General features: G+C 41.0%; 2 protein-coding genes across 7 annotated transcripts in view; both read right to left on the bottom strand.

The window, feature by feature from the left end:
- Positions 1-13,262, bottom strand: part of RHOBTB3 (Rho related BTB domain containing 3) — a 25,783-nt gene extending 12,521 nt beyond the window's left edge. For 4 of the 5 annotated variants that reach the window (XR_001874397.1, XR_001874398.1, XM_017812756.1 and 1 more), the window contains exons 1-6: positions 12,900-13,262; positions 12,515-12,731; positions 5,666-5,858; positions 3,215-3,366; positions 2,340-2,451; positions 1,174-1,542 (exon numbers count right to left, since the gene is read on the bottom strand). Coding sequence is in view for 3 of the 5 variants with exons in the window: in XM_017812756.1 (XP_017668245.1) it covers positions 1,174-1,542; positions 2,340-2,451; positions 3,215-3,366; positions 5,666-5,858; positions 12,515-12,731; positions 12,900-12,901 (1,045 nt within the window). In the remaining 2 variants the exon portion in view is untranslated. The remainder of the gene's footprint in view (positions 1-1,173; positions 1,543-2,339; positions 2,452-3,214; positions 3,367-5,665; positions 5,859-12,514; positions 12,732-12,899) is intronic. The other variant, XM_017812758.1, reaches the window with a different exon arrangement.
- Positions 13,263-26,932: 13,670 nt separating this feature from the next.
- Positions 26,933-27,770, bottom strand: part of RFESD (Rieske Fe-S domain containing) — a 4,023-nt gene continuing 3,185 nt past the window's right edge. For both annotated transcript variants that reach the window (XM_017812753.1, XM_017812754.1), the window contains one exon: positions 26,933-27,770. This exon is cut by the window's right edge and continues 1,386 nt beyond it. The gene's annotated coding sequence lies outside the window, so the exon portion shown is untranslated.

Here is a 27,770-nt window from a genome sequence, read left to right as displayed (position 1 = left end):
TGGCATCTGGGGACATGGTTTAGTGGTGGTTTCGCAGTGCTGGGTTAGATGGTCTTAGAGATCCTTTCCAACTCAAACTATTCTATGATTCTATGATTCTGAGATACTGTACTTATCCATCACCTGCTGAAATTCCAGTTTTAATCCCCTATTCATGTCTCCCATAAAAAAGAGCAAAAAAAAAAATCCATTCACACTGAAAAACTTCTGTATCTGTTCTTTATGTTTGGCACTGTTTTGGAAAGAACTTCAATGTACAATCTCTAACTGAAAGCTGAGATTCTTTCTTGTGCCTTTATAAGCCAGTTCTCATGTCACAGCTGCTAAGGCAGAAATACTTTTCATATGTCAGGCAGATATCAGTATGCAGATATTGACTGAAATTCTTTAGAGTTGCAGCTTTAACATTATAATTATTTGTGGCTTTTTTTAAAGTATTACAGTTAAAATCAGAATACATCATTAAAAGGCCTACTAATTCTTTCAGCAAATATAAAAAATATATTCTTATACACTGACAGGTTGAAAAATATTTTACAAAGAGTAAACAGATATTTACTACTTGCATTGAAAAAAAAAAGGACAACAAAACAAACTTTCAGCTGAAGGTTCCTAAGCAACACCTGAAAAGGTAGAAAAATATCAGTGTCATTTTAACAGACAGCTGCCATTAGGTAGGTGAGGTCACTGTCTGTACTAAATTAGTAGCAAAACTCATGCAACATTACAGTTCCCTACGCTTCAACCAGTTACCACCATTTTCTCCTCAGCAGCACCATACTCAGCAGAAAAATTACTTAACTTTTCTTAAGTGACCCTGTAATTTAATCCCTGGGTTTAGAATATGCAATCGTTCAAAATATTTTAAAAGCCTGGGATCTGAAACTGTCCCAAACTCTAGATTTTTTTGGTAAAGCTTTTGAATATTACTGATGTAGTTTATGGACTAATTTAACTTAGGTTCAGTAGATCTAGAATGACAACTAATGTAATTTTTATTAAATCTAGGCAATGTGCTTTTTTCATATAGACATTGTTCATACATGGGGTAGAAACATGGTGAAACATCATCTCGCAACAGCGAACACATGTTCCTCAGGGTGGTGCACATACTCCTTCATGAGACAACAGCCGCACAGGAAATGAGCAGCCTGACCTGTTCCTGGCAGGTACCTGAATAAATGAAGAGGAGGATGTCAGGGAGACAAGAGCAGAAGACAGAGTCCTTCACCACCACTCTGATGGGCAGGATGCAGGGTGGGGCTCCATAGGGGGCCAGGGGGGAGGCAGCTCCTGCCTCCACAGCAAAGAGACTCTGCGCCATCTGCACAATGGAGGTGTCAGGGATGTCGGCAGGGCTCTTCACCCCGAAGAGCAGCATGAAGAGGGGGCTGACGGAGCAGAGGATGACCTTGTGGGCCTCCGCCACTGTGCTGAGGTCCTCGGGGTAGAAGGCCACGTCAGCGCACTGGCAGCCACAGAGCAGGTTGTGCAGGTCTGTGTTGTAGTGAGAGGCTTCACCCTTCAGGATTGGCATTTTTTCTGTGAAAGACAACAAGTCAGGCTGTAAAACTGAAGCAAGTGTTAACCACAGGACAACTGACCTGGTCAAATGAGGGACAATTTCTGAAAGAAGCATTCAGTAAGAAAATTTCTTATATGCCATTTGAATGTCTTCAGTAAAATACTCTAAAAATAGAAATACTTGTTATAGTAAAATAAAAAAACCAAGAAATATTTAGTTTAATAGCAAGTGTCCATCCTTTCATGAACCCTCTCTAGGCAGTTAGTTTATAAAGAAATCTTGACTGCATATCCCAAACCTAAGGGGTCTGAGCAAATTTCTAGCACGTGTAAGAAGAGACAACAACAAATTTAGAGGTAATTACTTGTCAGTAATTATTTCACTGAATAAATGCATCAGATGCTCATAAATCACATGCAGAGGCCAAACATCTCTCCCTTGCTTTATCTGCAGCAAATAAAAACATTACTTGATGATACTGTAGAATCATGATCTAATAAATTCTTTTGTAATTTGTCTGTAAAGCTTCCATAACAAGCTTGTAATAATTCATTTTTTCATATTTTCATCAATTCAACCAGAAAATCAGTCCTATTAGTTTTATCTAAAATTAACTAGAAGTCCATTGCAATGTTGTATATTGCCATACAATTCTCCCCAAATTAAATAAACCATCACTAGAAGATGATGCAACTAGAGCAACATTACCAGAATAGCTGACAGAACAGCTCACAGTAACAATTACAAATGTCAACTGCGCAAAGAGCGTGACACACATAATGAACGATAACAGAGATCAGACATCAGTGAGCACCTGGCTGTTCAAGCTGAGGTGGCTGGACTCGATGGCACTTCTGAATCTTTTTCCTTTTCTTCATTTTTTCAGATGACTTCTGATTCAAACTTTGAATCATAAAATATTCCAGCTAAAACAAGAAATATATATATATATTTTAAAAATCCTAGTGCTTTAAGAAGAACCTAGACATCAAACTAAGAAGTATAAGCAGGTACTGTATGCAGGACTGAAGATACTGACACTATGACCAGCCATCCAGCAAAGTCCCAACATTCCTTTACCAGAAGCTACCATATTTAGGTGGAATTAGCACTATCTAAAAGACTATTTATTCAAATGATGGTGGTTAATTCTTGTATATTTGGTCTTCCTAGAAATGACAGACACAAAGATACTCAATTTACCAAGCCCTGTAGATGCTGATTGTATCTTGTTGAGTGAAAGTGGCAAACTTATTTCACTGTGACATATCTGTTTCCTAAACCTTCCTAGTTACAACTGCAACCTTGATATGCAAATTCAGCCAGAAAGATAGAATCCTAGAATGGTTTGGCTTGGAAGGGACCTTAAAGACCACCCAGTTCCAATCCCCTTGCCATAGGAAAGGACACCTTCCACTAGACCAGGTTGCTTCAAGTCCCATCCAATCTGGCCTTGGACACTTCCTGGGCAGCGGGGGGCATCCACAGAATCCCTGATCAACCTGTTCCAGCGCCTCACCACCCTTGCAGTGAAGAATTTCTTCTTAATATCTAACCTAAACCTCACATCTGTGGGAACTTGGTGGAAGGGCTTGCCCTGTGCCTCCACTTGCTCTCCAAAGCCCTGACATGAGTTGTACACCTCCCACCTGTGCCATGGTGCTTCCAACCCAGTGGATTCTCACTCACCACTCCTCCAAAGTACTTCTGTATGTAGAAGTCATTAAGAGTGTGCAGTTCCAGGTAAGTGGCTCCTAGTTCCTTTGCAAGCTGAACTCCCTCAGATGTTGTGACACAGCTCCTCCTGTCTGAAGTGCACAGGGGACAGGTGCAAGGCACTCCTGGGGTAAAAAGTGATGGAAAAAAAGGTAATTTTGGTCAAATGATCCAGAATTCTTAGATTCCTAAATAATTGTAAAGATTTAGAAAAGAACCAAGAGGGAAATGGAAACATAGTAATTTTATAGTAAGAAATCTGTAATTGCTGAAACCTTCCCCCAACTTATTAATCAATTCAAACCATCAGCCTCTCTACAAAGCTAAGTATACATTACATTAGAGTTACCTTATTGGTTTTGTTAAGGTGGAAAAGTCCAGCCAGACTCCTAGAAGCCAACTTTGGCTTTAGCTCAGTACCTTTATATCCTGAGGTCTTGTATTAGCCTGGAGGTGTTACCACTCATTAATGTCACACTTCAACTTGAGTATTGTGGCCTGTCCATGCAGGAAGCACACACAGTAATGGAAGGGGAAAACTTCTACTCCAGACCAAACTGTGATGGGTATGTACATACTGTGGGTACGTACATACTATGTACATTCCATTACACATATACTGGATACATTTTTTGAAACCAAAATAGGTATTTTTAAGATTATGGCAGTTAACTGTTAAAAATCTTTTAGCCACCCTGGCTTAGCTTCGCTTAATGCCAGTAAGAACCTGCCAGCCATGGATGTGCTTTCAAATGTGCTGTCCACGTTACTGTCTTCTGCCTAGACCTAGGGATAACAGCTAATAAAAAAGCTTTTTTTTTTTAATTTGTTTTGGCCAGCACCATTTACCACTACAGAGGATTAAGATCTTAATAATTTGTATGAGCAAACTGCTGTGTTCACAAATACCTCCTAGAAACAAAAGAGTTCTGTGTGTGCACAGCAGTTTGCTCTGACAGGTCCCAGAGCAAACCCAGAGATCCAGCCCAATGTCTCCCACGGCCACATTATTTAGGGACGAAAATAGAAAAAAAATAGGTGGAAAAGGAAAAAAAAAGAACCGATAGTAGAGTCGCACAGTGTGGTGATATCCTGTGCTTAAATACTAAGTGTAAGAAAAGGCATGGGGAAGACAAACAATTTAGCCTTTAGAATGGCAGATTTGTTACCTCCATATATATCAGAGCATAAAAACACTTGGTCATTATCAGTGAATTACTAAAGGAAAGAAAATGAATATTTATTGTTATGTAGCTATTTAACCACCCTTTATCAGTCACTGAGCTAAAAGATCTATAAGTAGACTCTGGCAAAATTGAGCATTCTGTCCAAAGAAGATGCACTTCATATAGCTGAATATTTCTATGTACATCATAAAATAAATGTCTGTATCTACACCTATCATGTCCGTTACTCATTAAAAGGAGAGATGCTCAGAAACAATTGTTCCAATCAAGTCATAAAGTAAAAGGCAAGTCAGGCTCATGTTTTGCGTTTATTGCTTTAGGAAAAAAAAAATTAAAAATCAGGTCCCATGACTAAAAGGACCATATGAAAGTCAATAAAAACACAATGGAAAAACATCTGGAAATACAGAATAAATTTTGTAAGTTTGTTCTATAGGCATCTGTGGTACTCCTTCTGAACTTTAATTATCTGCTGTAGAAAGGAGCTACTAATGTCTACCCAAAAGGTCAACATGTTCTCATTGCCCTTACATTGCCCTTATCAGCTGCTGGATCTTTGTAAGTCAACTCTGTCATTACACAGATGTGAGACTCTAATTTCCACATTGTTTAAACAGCCACAACAACAACAATACCTCTAACTATTCTGTGCTGTTCTCACAGCAGACTGGACATTGTGTGAACAGGTAAGCTATACCAGAGCTATACCATATCTACACCATAACTACTCTACCAAAACAGGTCAACTCTGTTGCTGCAGCAGCATGTGACACCTTGCGCTGCCTGAAAGGCTTGTGTGTCCATTCATCTGATGATATCCCAGAGAATTTCAAGGCTTTTCCCACCAGCTCTTCCGTGTTTGCAAATTTTAATCTCATACACTAGAGATACTTTATACCTGAGAGAAGACCAGAGAGAACTCTTACCTTAGTGTTCATCTCATACATGTAAATATATGTTTCTTAATCCAAAATACTACATTAAATCCCCATGTGTGATGGCTCCACAAGAAGAGTTGTTGCAGAGATTGCCTTTCATCACTGGGGTTAACTAAGCACAATGTTCTTGCCAATACATCAGTCTAGAGAGCCATAATACATGTGCATATTACTGTCATCCTGACAGACTAATTGTTTCTGTTAGCAACTTGGAAAAACAATCAGCTTCGACTGAAATTACATTATACCTAACTTCCAAATGAGATTTTAACTGTTGTTATAGGGGGCTGGATACATACCGTTTTTTCTTGCACCGATAGCAGAAATTATTACTGGAACTGAGCAGTGGTTTAATGCTTTTTTTACCATCGGGACATAACTGTCCTTTAGTTCTTGAAATGAAGTCTTGTCATTGACAGAATATTTAATCACAATAATATCAGCTCCTCCAATGAGTCTGCAAGAGGTGTACCAGTCACTGGCAAATATATCCTAAAAAGAAAAAACATTGATCAAGATTTTACTGTCTATAAAGATGAAATATTCAATATTCTTAATGCAAAACTTTACAGAAGTATTTTCGACAGTTTAGCTCTTATTTGAAGACATACAACGAAGAGCAGAATTCATATTTTGTAATTTCCTTCTTTGGAGAACAAGTTGATTATAATAAAAAATAAATGTCTTCTATGGATTCAGAATTCTTCAAGAGGAAGAAAAAACAGGTTTTATCCAGGAATATTCTTTGTAGGAAAAACATTTAGTGGTTTAATCACTTAACTTTAAATTTGTTTCATTTAGGAAATAAAAGCAGCTTCAGTGGTGAAGGTTTTCAGCAATTCATACAAAACCATTATTAATCATACCATTTTAGGGGAAGGGTTCCACAGAACTATATTATGTACCTATGAGCTGTTAAATATAAATTTAATAAATTCGGTGAGATTTTTATCCGCTTCACAAGAGATTCTATGTAGATTTAAAGTGTTAATGTCTTTCAGGACAAGGACTTCAATCACATATGTAAACTTTCTTCTTCACCTTCAATTTTTTGTTATTCTGTAATGTAAGACTTACACTCTAAAATTGTTTGATATCCTGTTAATTTACAACCATGCTGTATCCACCACATGCAATACACAGTTATTACTTGTGTATTTGTCATGGAACTACAATTCCACAATTTCTGCTTTACCTATAGGTAGCTCACAAACACCAGGGAAACTCATGGCTTTGCATTTAAAATCAATGGAAAACTCTTGACAGAAATCTGGAACAGGTCCAGAGAACTGAAAAACAACTAAAAACCCCTAGAAATACTGGCATCTCTTGGAACAGAGAAACCTCTTTTTGTCCTTCCAATACTTAAAGGGGGCTTATGAGAAAGATGGAGACAAACTTTTTAACAGAGGCTGCTGTGATAGGATAAGCTAGTTTTAAACTAAAAGAGGGTAGACTTAGGTTGGCCATAAGGATGACATAAGGTGAGGGTGGTGAGGCCCTGGCACAGGTTGCCCAGAGAAGCTGAGGCTGCCCTATCCTTGGAAATGTTCAAGGTAATGTTGCATGGGCCTCTGAGCTACCTGGTCTAGTGAAATGTGTCCCTGCCCAGGGGAGAGTTGGAATGAGATGATCCTTAAAGTCCCTTCCAGCCTAAATTATGCTGTGATTCTGCAGCAGCCCTGAACAACTTGAGGCAAAACTAGAACAACTTGGGATCTTGAGGAAAAAAAATGGAAGATGGCAATGATGAAATAAAGATTACATGAAAAAGAGGAATAAAAGAGCGCAAAAGAAGTGATTGAAGAGCAGGATGCAAAGTTTGGGTTGGGGAGGATCCATGTGAATTTTGATGAACAAGTCACAGGAATAAGAGCAGTAATGGGAGTCTAATACATAAAAGATTAGTAATATCAACAAGTGATGTGACTTGCATTGTTAGTAAAACTATTTTTGATCACTTCAAAAGGGTCATTGTTTGAAATCTCGTGAGGTAGAGATTGCACTCATAGGTGCAATTCTCTTAAGTACAAGAAGTAGCGTGACCTTGATGGAAATCAAAGTCATCAAATATTTGCCTACACAGCCAGTGCACATCATTCCCAATTCAGGTCTTGCCTCTACAAAGCAATAAGTCAGGAGATTAATTATAATAGGCATGCCATTGATTTCTTTAATAGATATTCTTGTTCTGCAATAAGTAAACCACAATTAACAATTCATCAAGGACAGCTCTTATATGATTAACCATGTTGACAAGAGAGCATTTTAACTGCACTGTTCTTGGTATTTTTATTTTTGAGACAACTCAGTTAGAGACTATTATAATCCCAGGCTAAGGAAAGTCTCAACTAGCATTTAATAGAATCATTTAGGCTCTGTTAAGAATATAACATTTACACAAAAATGCAACTTTGGCATCTCTAGCAGTAAGACTAGCAGCTATGGTGCTTTGAGACAGCCAGCTAGGTGGGCATTTGCAGAACCTGGTCACACAGGCAGGAAAAGATTGAGAATTTCCAAGGGGCAGCTTTAGTACATTTTAGTTAATGAAGACCCCAACAGAGAATTTTCAGGAGGGTTGTATACATTTAACACAACAAAAGATTAAGGGAAAAATACAATACAAAGCAAAAATTAGAATATTTAGCTGTTCTGTGTTGGCAGACAGAAAGCATGCCTGTTCCTTTGCAATTTCCTTCTTGTTGTCTGTCTTCAAGTTCAGCCCAGGTTTGCAACCACCCATCTCAACATAAGCAAGGCGTAGAGCACAAATACACAATAACTCTGCCACAACTTTAAGCACGAATAATGAAAGGATGTTTTTGGACCCTTCTCACAGAATTTAACAGGTATTCTTTTACATGTAGTAATATGGTTTTATATCATTTGTAGCTCCTTCCATTTTACAATGGAGCTAAATCTCATGCTACAAAGAAAAGATTTTGGGAAGATTTCTAAGGTTTTGGTCAATATGAACACAGTCATGCCCATGTGAAGAACCAGCTCTGACTCTCCTGCTTAGTATCAGCATAAACCTAGCCCTGACCTACAGCAGAGAGCAGGGTTTCTGTATACCAAAGCACACTGAGCTGTGGCTCCATCCTGACACCAGCCCCACCAGCAGGAAAGGACAGGACACCAGGTAACCCCCACACACAGACACACACCCTGCTCTGGCCCAAGCCCTCATCCTGGCTCTCCAAGGAGAGCATCATCCAGTAAAACTGTCCTGGAAGACTCTCCATGCCCTACTCAACCAGTGGCACCTCTAATGCAGTTCTTAAAATCACAGAATTATTTACCTTGGAAAAGACCTCTAAGATCATTGAGCACAACCGTTAACCCAGCACTGCCAAGCCCACTGCTAAACCATGTCCCTAAGCACCACATCTACATGTCTTTTAAATCCCTCCAGGTGACTCCACCACTGCCCTGGGCAGCTTGTTCCAGTGCTTGACAACCCTACAGGTGAAGAAATTTCCCTGATATCCAATCTAAACCTCCCCTGGTTCAATCTGAGGTTGTTTCATCTCATGCTATTGCTTGTTATTTGTCAATGGGAATCTCGACAGAGCACACTGAGATTTGCGTTTGTCTGCATGTGCTTGCTCCCATATAACAAAACAGTGGCTGAAGAGGTCAATATAACATAGGAAAAAAACCATAAGAGGTTTGGTTTTTTTTTTCCTAGTGAAAAGAATACTAATAGGAAAAGCAGTTGTGTTCTGGAAAACAAAATAAAAAGAAAATATGGTCATTGCCTCATATGATTCCCTCATCTTTTTTGCACTGAGCCCAACTTGCTATACTTCCAGCTCTGCAGGTATGAGAAAAACTAGCAAAATCCTTACTGGAAACAGCCACACAGGAGTGCAAATGTACCTTTTTGTTCAACTCTTAGGACAAAGAAATCCTATAGAAATGTGATGGAGGCTGTCACAGCTTCCCAAGTGTGTGTGTGGCTGCATGTCGTAGCTGCTTTGTGGAGATCTGTGCACTGTGCCACAAGCATGTGTGTCTGTTAATCCTATCAAGAAGGATTTTACAAAATTTTATGAAGTATAGGTGGGGATGGACCCTACTCTCCCAGGGTAAAGGTCAGCCATGGGCACATCAAGAACTGAAAACTGCAGAATGTGCCAACCCAGCATCTCAGGACACCCAATTTCTGCTACTGTTGTGCAGTTTCTGTAGGCCCTTACACACTAGATATAACATTCCTTAAGCCCCTCCAGCAACAATGGGTTATTTGCACAAGGCATCACTGAGACAGAGCATCTGAAGCCTCCTTCATTATCACTTTTAGAGAACCTTTCGTGCAAAAAATGACAGAGGGAATTTCTTCAGGTGATGAGCAACAGTTCAGACTCAGGAATAACCTTAATTTAAGGCTCCATCTATGAAATCCCTGTAGCAGCTCTTCCCCATCATACTTCCTGCTTTTGGCAAAGTCTGTTTCCCAAGTCAGCCATAGACAAAAGAAAAAAGTAACAGCACAGCTATGGTTATTATAATACGACCTTATTAGTTATACTTCTGTTGCTATTCCTCTCAGGACTTACTTGGAAAAAACTTCATTCTTGCCTTGCATGACTCCATTCTACGTGTCTCATAGTATATTCTTGCCATTAGTAAGTCCGACTTCTCAACATTTAATGTTGAAAATAAAGCCTTCAGAGGTACTGAAGACAAAATTTTTCTACAAAATCACATGATCCCTCAAGACAACACTATGTGCTTTGTTAAAAACAATTTATGAATGCCTTTATGGAGTAGAAGTAAAATTCCTCACACAAGTCCCCTTGCAATGCCCACGCTCTTTCTGAAAGCTAGTCATAAATGTTCCCATGTCCACCCGACCCAGCCCTCGATCTGAGGCAGCAGCAAGAGCAAATACTCTTTGTATGGACAAGCAGTGCTTGATCACAACATAGGACTGTTCCCCTGGGATTTCCCCAGGATCCAAGAGAACTGCATTGGGAATACTGAAAAGTTCATCCTTTTCTAGGGTCCATTTACAGACGAAGTCTCCATTCCCAGTGATGCTCTCCACACCACGTACCAGCGCCTTCTCCATTTTTTCAAGCTTTCTCTGCAATTTCTTATCAGGTCTGCTGCAAGACAAATTTTACGGGTGTACTCTGCATAACTTCCTAGTCTCCTGAACTTACTAAGCAATCTGCAGCACAGATGGAAGTATTTTCTTCAAAAAGCCCACCCCTGGGCTGACAGATATGTCCAGCAGCAGACTGGAACTCAAGCAAGTGAGCACTCAAGCAAATACCCTGTACCACGATCTGCTGTACAAAAGGGTCTCCTCATGCAGTGGGGAACTCTACTTGGTAAACTCACATCCACACTGCTTTTCCAGACTGATGGCTGGGGAGAACAAATAGAGCAGCTGGGCACCCTGGAGTTTCAAGTCTCACAGTTATCAGCATGTTCAGTTGCCAAATTTATGTCTACAACTGGCTTGCCTTGATTATATGACTTAATTTAGATGAGATATATCTTTTAGGCAAAATGAAAAACTTTGTGTTACGCTCAGATGATAAGAGGTGGAAATAATCCAAGGCCTACCATAACCTCTATGTTTTCATGCAGAATATGACTTGAGGCGATGTCTGTCAACATTTTGAATTGCCCTGTACTGTTTCCCCAGGCTTCCAGAGGAAGAGCCCTGAAAGAACCACTGTGACGTAGCAAACCTCAAGCATTCAGACTACAGAAAATAGTCCTGTTCTGTAGGACACTGCTTCCTGCGTAACTCCTGCAGAGTCCAGTCTGGCTATCTGAGATGTCTTATACTGAGAGAAAAATGCCAATTTGTCCTCAATATTCCTATTAATATATCTCCTGCCTTCTTCAGCTGATAAAGGAAAAAAACCCAAGGCCTCAGCCATGCAATGACTCGGAGAATAACAAGCTAGCTTTTGAAGGGCAAAAATTATAAGGATCCGAAGTACCTAATTTTGCAGAAGAGCAAATACAAGTAAAACAACATAAAACTACATCAACTGTGTCTCCAATCTAGGCCCTTTCTTCCCCCTGTCCAGCTATCCTTGTTTGCCTTTCCACTTCCCTTCCCATCCTCCATTCCTCTGAAATAGCCTTTGAAGTCCTACAGCCTTAATTTATATTCAGGAGATTTAACTCGTTGCTGTGCTCCAGTGACTCCAGCAATTGCATGTGCAGGTCACATGCAGCTTCACAGATTAGAAATAGGATCCTCCAGTCCATCTGAACTGGTGTCTCTAAGTGCAGCCAGCAAAAAGAAAGAGAAAACAGAAGGACAGCTAAACTGGATTGTTTAGTTTCAAGATTGACAGCTTCTGATCACGTATTTCATGAAGTTGTTAATGAACCTGCAGATCCCAAAAAAGATTTCCCTTACAGGACAAAAATCACCCTAAGAATAGAATTATGGAACTGAAACTGATTACTGTTTTAATTTCTAAAAGCTGCTAAGATTAATTTTTTTTAAGGCTACTAAGTAGTCATTAAATGTTTTAATTTAGATTATTAGTATAATTTCTTACACAAGCATTGATCTACTCATTCTCATAACTAAGTTATCTCCCTTACTAACAAAAGGGCTGACGACTTGCAACAGTGCCAAAATCTTTTTCATTTATCATCAGATAAGAGTAATAATGTTAAGATGTGATTATTCTTTGTAAGAGAAGTAATATTACTCCCCGCATTGTATTTTGCAAGTTATCAAATCTTTTAATCTGTCATTTGTCAGAGCTGGAAAACTTACTGCCTTTTGATTTGTACAGGAAAAAAAAATTTTATTTTACTGTTGATAAATATCTGGAAATACACTTCATGATTCAGTGTCACAAAAAAGGCATTCTTGTTTACTTCTGGATTATCTTTAATAAAATACCCATTAAACAATATAATTGAAAATACCATCTTCCTGCAGGGCAGGTGGGCAGGGGAAAATTTTCTGCAGCACCTTTGAGATTTTGCAGGATTTGCCTGGTTACATCTTATATGGTTTTGCTATTTGTGATAATTAAAATATTAACAAAATCCCACAACAATGAAAATTACTTGAAATTAGGATATATTTTCACTTTACTAAAACAGCTTACAGTGTTAGATGCAGTCAAAAAAGACTGAGACCAATCTCTTACCCAGATAGGACAGTCGTGTACCACCAGTCTGACATTTCCAAACACGCAGGCTTGATATTCAGTAAAAACTGGGTTTCCAACGTGACTGGCAGACAAGCTGCTGTCGATCTGGGAAATGAGAGCACTTCTCCCGAGATAGCTCCAGATCAGGCTGGGCTGCTGGCTGTCCTCAGAAAAACCATCTCTTTCATTCCCAAAAGCTACAATATTAACTGACCTAAAATAAAAATAATAAAGACAAAGTTGTGTTGATAAAGATGAAGGACAGGGATAACGGGAAAGAAAATAAAATCCCCTTAAATCAAAACTAACATATTAATCCTTCTGAATCCTCTTCCCTCCCTAGATTTTAACACCTTCCTGTAATCAACATCGAAACACATACATGATCTCAAATCCAACAGCAGGGTGAGGCGCGCAAAGCGGAAAAGAAACCTGGAAAGGTTGCTTTTACAAATCCCCAGCGACCTTGGCTTGTTATTTGTCGGTGTCCACGCTCAGTCTCGCTGCGGTGACCTCTGGGACTCCTGCCGCATTCTGCGGACAGCCTGGAGAACTTGGTGCTGGCTGTTCCGGGAGATGGATTGCAGCTGCAGCAGCAGCAGTAGTCGCAATACCAGCAGTGGCAGCTGCAGCAGCAGCAGCGGGATCACCAGTGGCAGCAGCAGGAGCAGGATCAGCAGCCCAGGCAGCGGTGGCTGCGTTGCTCGGCGGCTGCCGGTGAGCGCGGAGCAGCGGGACGGGCGGTCACGGCCATCGCATCCTGACGTCAGTCGGCGGGAGCTCAGCCGGGGGCAGGGCGAGCCGGGGGCAGAGCAGGTGCAGCCAGGGGAGCAGGGCAGGAAAAGGCGCTGAAGCAGCCCGGGGTCCCGCACTGCACGGGGAGGGTGTTTGCAGGACGGGTTTCTGCTGCCCCCCAGCCCTGGAAAAGGACCAACATTCCCACCCCAGGTTGCTGCCATTGTGACCATCACAGCCAGAGGAGAAAGCAGTGTGAAGATCCTCTGATCCTCTATTTAACACCCCCTCCTTTTTTTTTTATTAATAGTATCTATCTTTTCAATATAAGCCTCATAATTTTTTAAATGCCGTGAACTATTTTTGGCGTTCATGTGATGTTTACAGCATTATTTTCAAAAATAATTTCTCTAATTACAATAAAACAAGTATAAATCTGAGAATCACAGAATAGTTTGGATTGCAAGGGACTGCTGGAGATCATCTAATTCATCCCTCAGAGTCAGCAGGTTACACAGGAAACATGCCAAATCCATCCTAAAAATGTCATATTCTCTGTCAGGTACTGCTATATACAATAAAATAACAAAAGAAGTAAAAATATTGTAGGCACACTAGTTGATAAACAACACTCTATTATGCGAACACATGCTACTGTTAATCCCACAGGCAAGAACTCGTTCAAAACAGGACTTGATACGATTATCAGCAGAATAATTAATAGAGCTTTGCCTGCAATAGTCTATACTTTGAGAAAAGCGCTCTTCTGCTATTGGTAAATGTGGGAGATGCCATTTGATGTCACTGCCTAAGTTTTATACCAACACAGTACTGATTGGCAGGACCATTTAAAAAAATCTTAAGTATTAATATCTGCTAATGAATGCTAGTAAGGTATTTGTATTTTTATTACAAATTCTACAGGGCCTACTGAAAAAAAAAACCAACAACCAAAAAACACCCGTAAACCAAACCAACAGATAATTGTTGTTTTCACACATTTTATCCTATTCCAACTTCCGCTTTTCTAGTTTTGCCTAGAAAACTAAAAGGCCAATGACAGGTGGAGGTTATATTTTTGTTTCCTGCTGTGTAAAGTTTGAATCCATGTTTCTGCGGTGAGTTAAGGCCATCAAATGGAACCACTGCCTTTTTCCTTAGATGATCTTCTGACTCCTCTGACTGTGATGTATCATCTTCCACATCCAAAGCCTCAGTACTCTGCAAACACTGAGTATATGTTAATTTTGTAAGTCAAGATACTCAGAGCACTCAAAATTTTGCAACCCTGTCTATTTGTGTACTTTTCAAAGGTCACTGAAGAACCCTTGGAATCCTTAAATTTGAACTGGTAATGGTCTAGCCGCTGAAAATGAGAAAACCTTTGGGAGAAAAGTTCTTTTAATACTGATGAGTATAACCTGGTATAGCTAAAGAAATAAACATATGTGCAGATGCGAATGTGTACACAAATATATATATGCAGACATATATACGTATCTTTAAATACACACATTCCTACTTATTGTATATACATATACACATGCATGCACAGATGTGCGCACACATAGAGAGTTGTAACACCAAGAGAAACTGGGCTGGTGAATAAGGCAGTCCTAATGAGAAGTGACCTAATTAACCCAAACTCCAATTAACATAGCTTAATCATTGCTGCTGACCTAGTCCTGCCCAAGGGTGCCAAGGACAAGGGTACCAACTGAAATGGAGGGTCACAGAAAACACTTGTTTTCCTCTCACTCCTTCCTTCAAGCACCTGGGAAACTATTTGGGACTTACAGAAGTATCAGTTCTGGCAAAGTGTGCAGGTGGTGGGTGTGGGATTCGTTTCAGGTGATGAACAGCACTTAAAACTTAACAGACTAAAATACTGAACTGTTTTAGTAATGCTCCAGTAATCAGAAGATTGCAAATGACATTTGAAAAACAAGCATTAAAATTGGATGAGAATGCTGTCTGTTCTCCTGTGAAAGTAGGTCCATAACGCTGTTTTTGCCTGCACTGCTGAGGGACTGGGTAATACAGTTCAAATAAACAAACAAAACAGGAAAGGAAATTAGTTCAATTTGGCAGAATAATAAATATCACAAATAGAAAAGTTGCTTGGCACCCCTACCCCAGATACGTTGTGCAAGTTACATGGGCACTGAAAGGGAAAGCTGTAAAGATTGTTTAACTGAGAGGATTACAGAGGATTTCTTGACTATTCCCTGTTTGGCAATCTGGAAGTTGAATACCCTGTGATCAGCAAACGTTTCAGCCAGCAGGCATTTGCCACTGCTGCTAACAAACAACTACTAAACTGCAGAAAAGGGAGTCTTTGACAGGGCTCAGGAAACAATTGCATATTCGGTCTTATGCAGTTTGCACTGGAACATAATTGTTTTGTTTCAAATCATTTCCGTTGTAGCTTTCCAGTGAGTACCTCAGATAAAGCACTCAAAACAAATTTACAGTCCTCGATGACAAAGGGGAATGCTGTTTTCCAGTGCGAGGACCTAATTGCAGACAATTCAAGGAGGAGGATTTTTCCCTTGTGGAAGATGTGGCCTTCCTTGAACTGATCCACAGAGAACTGTCTGGCCTATATTTTCAGGACAGTGAGGAGATTTAATGCACTTGAAATCAAAGTTGTTGCCAGGCCTTCTCATCGCCTGAGTGCACACTGAACACAGCTGCAGCTGCTGGTGGTATCAGCTTTAGGTGTGTGAGAAACCACGTTGTTCCAGTAGAGGTAGATTTCCAGTTTGGTTGGTTTTTGGTTTTCTTTTCAGAGATAGAAGGTAATTCTAAATAACAAAAATACGCTTTCTAGTATAGAGCTGTTTCCTCCTAATATTGCAAAAAATAACCTATGATAGCCTTGGCTTCATTGGTGCTAGTCCAGACTAGACACAGCTGCTGCAGGATCTGCCAGCCAAGACCCTCTCCTTGGACAAAGCACCATCAAAAAAAAAGGAGATTTTCTGTTGTTGTAGCCATCTGCCACATCCCAACCAACAAAATCCCTCTGTGTGAGGGAAAGCAAGGAATGAATGGAGGGACCGTGTTAAGGACCGCTAGTATTTTTCAGCATAACCATGCCAGACTAATGGTGTAGGAAGCACTGAAAAGCACATTTTTTTAACTTCCCTACATGAATCACAGAATTATTTGGGTTGGAAAGGACATTAAAGATCACCAAGTTTAATGCCTCCTGTACATTGAAGCCTATTTCAGGGATGGCACAGGCACTCCCAGCCAGAGTCTGCTGTCCCTCCGGCCCGACAGCTTTCACTGTTGACTGCTTTCTAGAGGTCACAGGTGGAGGCATTAAATAAAAAACAGCAAAAAATCCAAGGCTTTTGTATCAAGTTGTGGAATGGCTATCCTTGGAGGTATATATTGGACTTCACTGAAGAAGTCTTTGCACAACATGACCCCATTAGACGTGCTTGGAATGGAGGCTGGGTTAGATGACATCCAGAGGTCCCTTCTGACCTGAATTATCCCCTGACTGCACAAATCTCCTCCCTCCCGGAGAGTGAACACTAAGCCTTGTCCTTTACTTCCTCTTCTTACACCAGCTTTCAACTCCACTACCAATCTCTCATCCAATCTTGTGGCAACTTATTTTCTTTACAAAGTTTAATAAGCTTTGCAAAAAGCTTCTCAAAGGCTTTTTGAAAATGCAAGAGGATTATTATGCCCACACGACCCTCTTTATTGGCATACTTACTGCCCTTCCTCCAAAAGCCAGTGATGCTGGCCTTCGCTGCCCTTCCTCCAAAAGCCAGTGATGCTGGCCTTCGCTGGAGCTTCTCCAACACCTTCCAACAGACTATATTCATCCACATGTCCCTTGATCTCATTTTCTGAGATGACACAGACTGTATCATCTCACAAGGAATGGTAGCTGGTCCCACTGGTTTGGCATTCCCTGGGCCATGCTAAAGCAATTTTTGAACAGCTTCAGTGTTCAATTTTGGCAGCTTCAGTGACACACAGACCTCAAACCCAATTCTGTGTTTTCTTGTCACAGTTTCTGATGAATGTTCTCAAATGTGTTATCTACTCCTGGCCATTTATTAGCAGCTACTTTAACTACTTCCTTTTTCTAGTCTTAGTGTATCAGATCAAATAATATCAGATCAATATTGAAACAAAAATATGAAGGGGGTGGGAAATGATCTACTGGGGGAGAAGGAGAAAGAAAGATGTCACTTTTCAAATTCAAACCAGATCAGGTCTGTGGTAGAACATAGCTGTGCAAGCAACTAGTAGGCTATGGAAAGCTACTGAGGGTGAGACCAGATTACCAGATGGATTACCAGAGCCAACTCTGGATGTTCCGCACAAGGACTGCCTTCAACAGTGAAGGGAACAAGATCCTGTATCATGAGGAGGGGACCTATCTGGTGGGTCCATGCCATCTGGTGGCATGACCCATCGTGCCCCAAACTTTGAGCCCTTCGCACCATGCGGAGGTGAAGGGCTGAAAGCACTGCTGCAGAAGAAGAAACCCCATTCACAGTAGTAGGAATCCCCAGCTGTAAATGCAGAGCTGCTTTCTCACGTCATAGTTTAACAAGTGCTATTAATTGCATTAGAATGCAGGTCAAAGGATCAAAAAAAGTAGTTTATGTGTTGTTTCTGCTGTTTCAGAATTGGAATCCATTGACAAAAGGTGGACATGGACCACCATGTCATGCAGAGGAGCATCATCCCCACCCCAGCCTGCCCTGGTTCCCCTCTCCAAGGCCTGTCAACTTGAACTTGGGGTGAGGCTGAGCTGCAAGGAGAGGTGGGCATGCAACAAGCACCACAAGGCCATGGGGAAGTGCTGCCCATCAGAGAGGGAGGAAAGGTCTCTTCTGGGACAGCCAAGTCACATACACTGATCAAACCCCTCCACAAGTCTCTGCTGCCTGGGTGGCCTCTTCCACAGTGTGCTCAGAGAGGTGTAGGACTACTCTGAATGCTGCTGATATTTGGGGGGCAGGGAAGGGATGACATACTCAGCATGTTTTGAAAGTTCTGGGCTGTTTTAATCCACTTTATGATCTCCTGGATAAGCACTTAAGACTGAGTGACCCAGCACATGAATTCTACAGAGAGAAGCGCCTCAAACTGCTTAACATGCTCGTGCAGCTCTGCCCCTCGCCTGCTCACACTTTTGTTCAGTAATGTGTAAGGTTCTAGTTTTCCTTAGTAAAAACATGTTTCTGCTTTTTGTTAGCAAAAATGTAAACCAGAAGTGCGGATAGCATTCATTACCTCAGGTAAATGAAAATGATCTAATAATGTCAGCAAAACATGTGAGTTAATGTCCATTTTAAGGAAAGAAAATCAAAGAACAAAGATTATACCTAGATATACAATTATTTACTGTAGTCTATATGCATAACAAGACCAGTTATGCACCTGTCAAAGCTCTAAGATCTCAACGAGTCATAAATAGAACTTAATTAGGAGTAAATTTCCTGTTTGAAGTTACCTTCTAACCCTTTTTTATACAACTGCACTTTTCCAGAATTAAAAGACAGAGCACATTGTTAATTAGCTTTCCTTAGATTGATGTTAAACATCTGCTGAGTGGCCATTGGATGGCCATTTCATATTCAAAAAAATTTTTTTTGGTTTACAAAAATCCACAGATCCAGTTCAGGGCTTGACTTTCAATCATCTGTTTCTTTTTTCTTTATTTTCCTGATTTCTATGACCTTGCATTTCTTTCTGTTGTAATTTCACTGCTATTTTCTAGTTCTCAGCCTTCTCTGCTGTCTGCCGAGAAGACACCTCTGACTACAGAGGCAACTATCCAGGCAGCAGGAGCAGTGTGGTAACTGAATATTTTTTATGGATTTTACTATTATCCCTACTGCTTTCACTGCAACAGAAAAATTGCTTAATTTTAGCTTTGTAGCCCCTTGCATTATCCCACACTCTTATACTGCTTATTCTGGAAGGGCAGTCCTCTCTCAAGAGGTGTTTGGCAGCTCAGAAGCCTTTGCTAGGTAGTAATTCTGTATGCAATGTGAGAAATGGCATGTGATAAAAAGGCATAAACGAAAATATCCTTATAAATGGCTTATTTTTAAGAAAAGAAGCCAGTGAATTACCATTTCCTTGACTCAGTCCCAGTATATAAAATATATAGTCACAGAAGGGTTCTCGTTTTGACTGTCATGTCCAAAGAATTTAAGTCGTGCTACTGAACAGCCTATTTTAACAAAACTGAGGAACTTTGTATCTTCAAGGATTTTCCATCACCAGTCCACTGTAGTCAAAATTTACTGCTGTAGTCTGATGGAGAGATGGTATGGACAACATGATTCTCTAAGCACCACTTCTGCTAGAATTTAGGCTGGCAATTGCTCCCTTTGAAGAGGAGAGAGATGGAAATTCATAGCACTGTGTAATTTTTTATTTTCACAATAGATTTTGGAGTTTTTATGGATTTGTTTCTTTGTTTGTTTAATTATTATTTTATTTTATTTTAAATTTTATTTTCAGATACCTCACTTCTGAAACCTCTGCAAAGGATCAGGACAAATTTGATATGTTTTTCATATAAAAAATATTCAATAAGAAGCTGATATTTCTGAATATCAGCTCTCCAAATGAAAAATAAAACCTTGATTTAATCTATAAATAAGTAATATGCTTTTACACTTTACTTTTTCTAAGTTGAGGTAAATAAAAGTAACCACAAATCACCTTGTATTTGTTGATCTAGGATTTGCATAGGCATAAACTGTCTGATTAGCATGAGCTTTTTTCTAGTATCTAGCTTTAGTGTTTCTTGCTTTATTAATAGTATTGCACTTGTAAGAAAAAATGCAGCCAAAAGGCCAGACTGGTCAGCATAAAAGGTGGCCTGTTCAGAAACAATCAAATTAGATTAGCATTGAGGGCCTAAATTTTTTCATACTGCAAAAAAGAAAGATCACTGACAGAAAAGATCAAGAATTTTCCTGTATTATAACAATATACTATTCCTGATAATGCAAAAGAACTAATATAATTGCCAAACAGTTTGAAAAAGGATCTTACAAGCAGCTGTAAAGGGACTTGGTTGAGCTGGACAAAAAGGACACACATACAAGGTACATATCATGTTTGCTCTCCAGTGAGTTTTTGCAAAATCTATGAAACATTGTCATCAGTAAATTTTCTGAAATTCCTATTTTACTTCTTATATTTTCTTTTTCATGGCAAGTGCATTACTTTTCTGGTTGTAGCCTATGCATGATATATTTCCATCTGATTATCTTCCATTAACATAGTAAAATATTACACTTTTTAGTATAAAATAATGCAATTTTGTTTGAATTTCATGAATCTTTTTCCCCCTTACCTGAAAGTTAACTTTTTCTCCACTGAACTGTAAGAAAGAACAAAACTGGTTTTGTTTTTTTAAAAATGTTAATTCTCAGGAAAACATATCACTTCTGAGCTGAAAACTGAAGGCAGAAACAACATGACAAATAACATCAATTTTATTATGGCAAAGACCCTATTTGTGTCTTACTACCACTTCACAGGTACTGGAGAAGTCCCCAAATAATTAAGATGCTCTGACATTCTTACAACATAAGTATAAACAGTAAAGACTACTAAATCCATAGAATCATACAATGGCTTGGGTTGGAAGGGATCTGAAATATCATCTAGTTCCAACCTCCCTGGCGTGGGAAGGGATGCCACACACTGGATCATGTTGCTCAGAGCCTCATCCCACCTGGCTTTGAACATTTCCAGGGGTGGGGCATCCACAGCTTCTCTGGGCAACCTGTGCCACTGCCTCACCACTCTCATTATCAAAAATTTCTCCTAAGTGTCTAATCTAATGCTGCCCTCTCTGAATTTAAAACCATTCCCCCTTGTCCTGTCACTCCATGCCTTTGTCCAAAGCCTCTCTCCACATCTCTTGTAGCCCCTTTAGGTCTCCTGTAGCCCCTTTAGGTAGTGGAAGGGATTCTAAGGTCTCCCCGGAGCCTTCTCTTCTCCAGTCTGAACATGCCCATATCTCTTAGCCTGTCTCCATAGGAGTGGTGCTGCAGCTCTCATCATTACTGTACCCCTCCTCTGAATCAGCTCCAACAAGTCCATATCCTTCTTATGGTTGGAACTCCAGAGCTGGATGCAGCACTGCAGGTGTGCTATCACCAGAGAGGAGCAGAGGGGGCAGAATCCCCTCCCTTAACCTGTTGCCCATGCTGCTGGTGATGCAGCCCAGGACATGGGTGGCTTTCTGACAGCACACACTGTCAGGTCATGTCCAGCTTTTAATCCACCAATACGCCCAAGTACTTCTCCTCCAGACTCCTCAGATGCAGCATCTTGCACTTGGCCTTGTTGAATCTCATGAGGTTCTTGTGGCCCCACTTTGCAAGTCTGTCCAGGTCCCTTTGGATGGATCTCATACTTCTGTTGTGTCAAGTGCACCACTCAGCTTCATGTTACCTGGAAATGTGGTGAGGATGCGCTTGATCCCACTGTCCATGTCATTGATAATGAAAGTAAAGGTCCCAAGACAGAGCCCATTCCATCACCAGCCTCCATCTGGACACTGAGCCACTGACCACATCTCTCTAGCTGCATCCATCCATCCAATTCCTTATCCACTGAATAGTCTGACCTTCAAATGCATGTCCTTCTAATCTGGACATAAGGATGTCATGCAAGACCCTGTCAAAGGCCTTACAGAACTATAGAATCATAGAATCAGCCAGGTTGGTAAGGACCTCTGAGATCATCAAGTCCAACCCTTGATCCACTACCAATGCGATTACTAGACTATGGCACTAAGTGCTACATCCAGTCTCATCTTAAAAACCTCCAGGGACAGTGAATCCGCCACTTCCCTGGGCAGCCCATTCCAATGCCTGATTACCCTCTCTGTAAAGAATTTCTTCCTAATATCCAACCTAAACCTCCCCTGGCACAGCTTAAGACCGTGCCGTCTTGTCCTACTGCTGGTTGCCTGGGAGAAGAGACCAACCCCCACCTGGCTACAACCTCCTTTCAGGCAGTTGTAGAGAGTGAGGAGGTCTCCCCTGAGCCTCCTCTTCTCCAGGCTGAACAGCCCCAGCTCCCTCAGCCTCTCCTCAAAGGAATTGTGCTCCAGTCCCTTCACCAGCCTCATTGCTCTTCTCTGGACCTGCTCCAGCCCCTCAATATCCTTCCTGAACTGAGGGGCCCAGAACTGGACACAGCACTCCAGGTGTGGCCTCACCAGCGCTGAGTCCAGGGGAAGAATCACTTCCCTGGTCCTGCTGGCCACACTGTTCCTGATCCAGGCCAGGATGCCCTTGGCCTTCTTGGCCACCTGGGCACACTGCTGGCTCATGTTCAGCTTCCTGTCAATCCAAACTCCCAGGTCCCTTTCTGCCTGGCTGTTCTCCAGCCACTCTGTCCCAGCCTGTAGCGCTGTATGGGGTTGTTGTGGAGGACCCAGCACTTGGCCTTGTTGAACCTCATCCCATTGGAATCAGACCATCCCTCCAGTTTGTCCAGGTCCCTCTGCAGAGCCCTCCTGCCTTCCAGCAGATCAACACTGCCCCCCAGCTTGGTGTCATCTGCAAATTTGCTGATGGTGGACTCAATCCCCTCATCTAAATCATCGATAAAGATAATAAACAGAACTGAGCCCAACACTGATCCCTGGGGGACACCAGTAGTACTGGCCACCAACTGGATGCAGCCCCGTTCACCACCACTCTCTGGGCTCAGCCCTCCAGCCAGTTCCTAACCCAGCAGAGAGTGCCCCTGTCCAAGCCATGGGCTGCAGCTTTTTCAGGAGTATGCTGTGGGAGATGGTGTCAAAGGCTTTGCTGAAGTCCAGGTAGACCACATCTACATCATGACACTGGTCAGTCTTCCCTTGTTGCTGTAGTAGTCACTCCATCACAGAAGATCTTCAGATTGATCAGGTACAATCTACCCTTAGTGAAGTTGTGCTGGCTGTCTTGGATCACTTTGTCTTGCATGTGCCTTTACATTGCTTCCATTAGGCACAGAGGTGAGGCTCACCAATCTGTAGTTCCCTGGGTCTCCTTTTCTCCCCTTTTTAAAAATGGGAGCGATGACTGGCTCTTTCCAGTCACTGGGGACTTGGCCTGACTGCTATGACTTTTCAAATATGACAAAGAGTGTCCTTGCAACAACATCAGGCAGTCTTCACAGGACTCTGGAATGAATCTCATTGGGTCCCACAGCCTTGTGCCCGTTCATTTCCATCAGTGGTCTTAACCTGCTCTTTGCTGACAGTGAGAGGGACTTGAAACCTCAGGGACTCAAGAGTTGTGGGAAGGCTGATGGCCTGTGAAGTCTGAGGCAAAGAATTTGCCAAGTACCTCAGCCTTCTCCTCATCTACTGTTGCCAGTTCTCCCTTTCTGCTTATCAGAGGTGTGCACTCTCCTTGGCCTTTCTTTTCTGACTGATGTCCTTATAGGATACCTTCTTGTTACTCTTCACATCCCTTGCCAAGTCTCATTAAATCTGTGCCTTCTTTCCTGACCCCATCTCTACACATCCAAAGAGTATAACTGTATTCTCCCCAGGCCACATGGCCCTGCTCCCTTCTGGCTCTGTATTTCCTTTTACTCCTCAGTTTACTCCCTGCTGATCCATGATGGCTTCCTGCCTGCTTTGCTTGATTCCGTAAGCAGCAACATGGAGAGCCCTTGTGCTCTAAGAAAAGTGGCCCTAAAGAGTTGCCAACATCAAGCCTTTGTTCAGCTTAGCACAAAAACAAATGGATAATGAAAACTGGTGTGAACACCTGCATCTACAAATTGATATAGGGTATTCTTTCAGTGCTGAGTCTCATGAAAAATACCATGAGCACTACAAGGTGACACAGCCTCTTGGGAGGTGCTGCTGATCCTCAACACCTGTTGCTCTTCAAATGCAAATGGTAGTGCTGGTCTCTTGGCTGCTGAGCCAGTACCAGGTGCTCAAGGCCATATAATGAATATAGGGGGAGGACATCACTTCACTGCTCTTTTGTGCTTTTGTGTACCAAAATACAACTACAGAATTATTCAATTTTTTCCTGGAGCAATCTGTGTCAATTAAACATGTGGGTTTGATTTTTGTTTGGTTGGTCTTTTTCTTTGTCTCTTTTTTTTTTTTTTTGAGGGGTGGGGGATCTTTAGCACACACTGTAATAAAAAAATATAATTTTTCCTTGAATGTGAATCTTGGATGTTAATTGAAATCAAGGCAGGACATTTGCGAGCAGAAGTGAAATCTCCTATTAGACAACTCACATATATACATTTAAAAAAAAAACATGTAAAAGGCTTCAGGTGCTACAGTCCTACTTCAGTGTGAGTAAAAGCTTTACTAGTTTTTCCACTAGATGGGTTAATAAAGGGACATCACTGTTACTTCTAATCTCTGTGTTATCTGGGTGCTTAGTCACCCACAACCTCAGCCAAAATTGAAGAGTTAAATTAACTATAACTGTTGTTGTTGTTATTGTTTTTATAAGATAGAACAGATTCTATTTTCACGTAGGATAATTATTTCCGGAGTAGTTTTTCCATCATAAGCCTTATATTTCTAACTACTATGGTTTGCAACAATGAACCATACTTCTCAAACATCTATTTCAGGAGAACAATCCCACTATTCAAGCATCACAACCACTGCTTGTCAGAGAACTCTGTTCACCTCATGGAGGAAGAGTCATGAATGTGCTAATTAGGATATCTGCACAGATTTTCCAGTTTGTGTACCTACAGGCAAAACTGTCACTTTCACTTTTAGTCTAGTTCAGTAATTTATAGATGTCAGAGGCTGCAAACCATGCTTAATTCTTCATTCAATTAAAAAATTCCACTTAATGAAATCTGTAGCTTTGCATGAATAACTGCCACATCAAAACCAGCATTTGCTGGATAGAGTTCGAAGAACTGACCCAACTTATCACACCCTCTTAAGCCTCACAGACTCCTCCTGCATCCTTCAGCATGATGGTGATTCAACAGAAAACCACTGCATTCCAGTATTAAGCATGACATTAGGTAACGGCACAAAGCTACTGAAAGGGTCTTCTACAGTGAAAGGTTGTTTTTTAAATTGTTTTCCTACTGACTGGATATTTTTCTCTGCCTGTGATCTGTTACCCTGCAAGGACTGCTCTCCCAAATATATGTGCTCGATAAGGGGTGAAAGCAGCTTATTGAGTCTGAATGTCTTGCAGAATCATCATGAAAATTTTCATTCCAAAGCACGAAATATATTTCTCTGCTCTTTGCCAGGCCAGTTAATGATGGGAAAACAGATGGTGTTTGCTCATTTGTCAAATTAAACATAACCCCTCCCCCCCAAAGGCAACCAAACACTCCTCGTGAACGATTTGGTTGATCACTGTCATTAACACATCTCTTCAGGAAGTGGCAATTATCCAGCCAGTGACTCAGTGTTCTCTTACGCACAGCTACTCATTCCTGCTGTCTGTTCATTGTCCCTCGAATGCCACCTCAATCTCACTTGATTTAACCGCTCCTCGTCTCTCTCCTCATCCCGCTGCTGGTCTCTAACTGCAAATAGCCACATCCCAGCCTTCCTCCATCCCCTCCAGGGGTTCCCTGGATGGCTCCCGGTTCCCCACCCTTCTTCAGTCTCCTTGCTCCCAGACTACATTTTTCTGTCCTTCCTGGTTTTCCCCATTGAAGAATCCTTCCCTTGTGAGAATCAGCACCTCCTCTCCTGTCCAGACTCCTCACTCCTCATCCAGCTTTGGCACCTGCCCTTCCACCACATCTGAGATTCCCCTGCATTCCCCCTCCATCCCTCATGACCAATCTCCTGACTGACTCCCTTTCAGGATAATCTTCTAATTTTCCACATCTTCATGCGATATCATCAATATAACTCCAGACTTAGAAAGGGCTGGAGGGACAAGAAGTTCAGAGTGTCCAACTCTGGGACATTAAATGTTTACAGTATTTTCAAATTAGGTGCATATTCTAGCACTTTGAAGCTCAATGCGTTTTTCAAAGGCTTTTTAACATGCTTGCAGGCTTTGTTCTTTGCTGTAGAAAATAAAAAAAAATACAAAAAAAAAAAGAAAAAAGAAGGAAGAAGAAGAAAAATAAAATAAAATAAAAAAATAACAGCCCACCAACCCTCCCTCCTTTGTTCACAGCTGCCTGAGTTAATAATTCTCTGTTTCTTCTGTGATTATCCACAAGAAAATTGAGGGGAAAGCAAACTAACTGACAAACTTTATATTTTAAATTAATTCAATCTTCCTGGGAATAAAACCACCTTAAAAGCTTGCAGATAGTTATTATGCCTGAGAAGTACTGAAGAAAAAGGACTTATCTACACCTGAACAGGCAGTTTCACTTATTGCATATGACTGAGAGTAAGCATATGATTAAACACTTTGCTGAATTTTAGGCACTAAATGCAACTCTGCAAAAACCTGAGCACTCTTCCACTAATACGAACATGTTTGTGAAGCTTTCAAATGAAACTTCCTAATACTAGCATTCTTCTAAATGTCATGCAGGCAGTATCATATTGTTCATAGTTGGTGCTTTCTTAAACTGAACTGCATCTTTATTAATGTAAACAGTCTATTTTTATGAATGTACTACTTCAAAAGAAATCAATAAAAATACTATCTCAGCAATTGCGTGAGTCAATACAAGTATATCTGAAGATCTTGCAAATATTTTCCTTTTAATGATCCATGCTTTCACTTGGACACGACATCTGTCATCAAGTTTCACCACAGGTGCAGGTAGTTGGGTGAGAAGAGAGGGAAGGGAAACAATTGTCCATCCCCCTTGGCACCACCCAAGCCTCTTGGGGTATCAGTGGGGGATCAACAGGTATCAGCTGCCCACCTGCCCCACCTTCCTGCCATCTACCCTGTGGCTGCTAGAGGAGTTTACATATTCATTTAAAAGCAAACAAACAAATAATAATTAAAAAAACCCCAACAAATCACAGAACTGGTCAGTACATAACAGCATTTTCTAGTAGATGTGGTTCATCTAAGAGAAGGCAGGCACTGGCTGCCTGAGTGGTCAGCCAGGAAGAGGAGGAAAGAGAAAACATTTCTGTGCTGTAGTTCTCATAAAACAAAAAACTGAAATAGGTCAGCTAAACAGCACTTTCACGGTGCCACTTCTCTCTGTTGACCACAAAAACAATGTCAGGAGGCATGATCAAAGGTGGTTATCACAGTTTAGATGTGGTAAAATAAATTGATTGTGTGCTTTGCTTTTTTGATTGTGATCAATGGGGCACAGATATTTTCCTCTGAAACTTCCCTCTGCCTCACTACTTTTAAATACATTTGTATGAACAATAGCTTTGACACAGACCTAGTTACCCGTGACATACATTAAAAGCAAGACAACCTACTGCATGCACAAGAGAAACTTACAGAAGAAGAAGAGGCATTTCAAACTGAACTTGATTATGAATGAAATTTGCAAAAAGCCAACAACAACAAAAAAAAACATGCTGAAGAATTGCAGCCATGCA

This window comes from Lepidothrix coronata, unplaced genomic scaffold (genome assembly GCF_001604755.1).
Source record: "Lepidothrix coronata isolate B3197 unplaced genomic scaffold, Lepidothrix_coronata-1.0 Scaffold37, whole genome shotgun sequence".
Lineage (NCBI taxonomy): Eukaryota > Metazoa > Chordata > Aves > Passeriformes > Pipridae > Lepidothrix > Lepidothrix coronata.
Note: the sequence above shows the minus strand (reverse complement) of the source record. Positions and strands in the feature narration are given on the sequence as shown.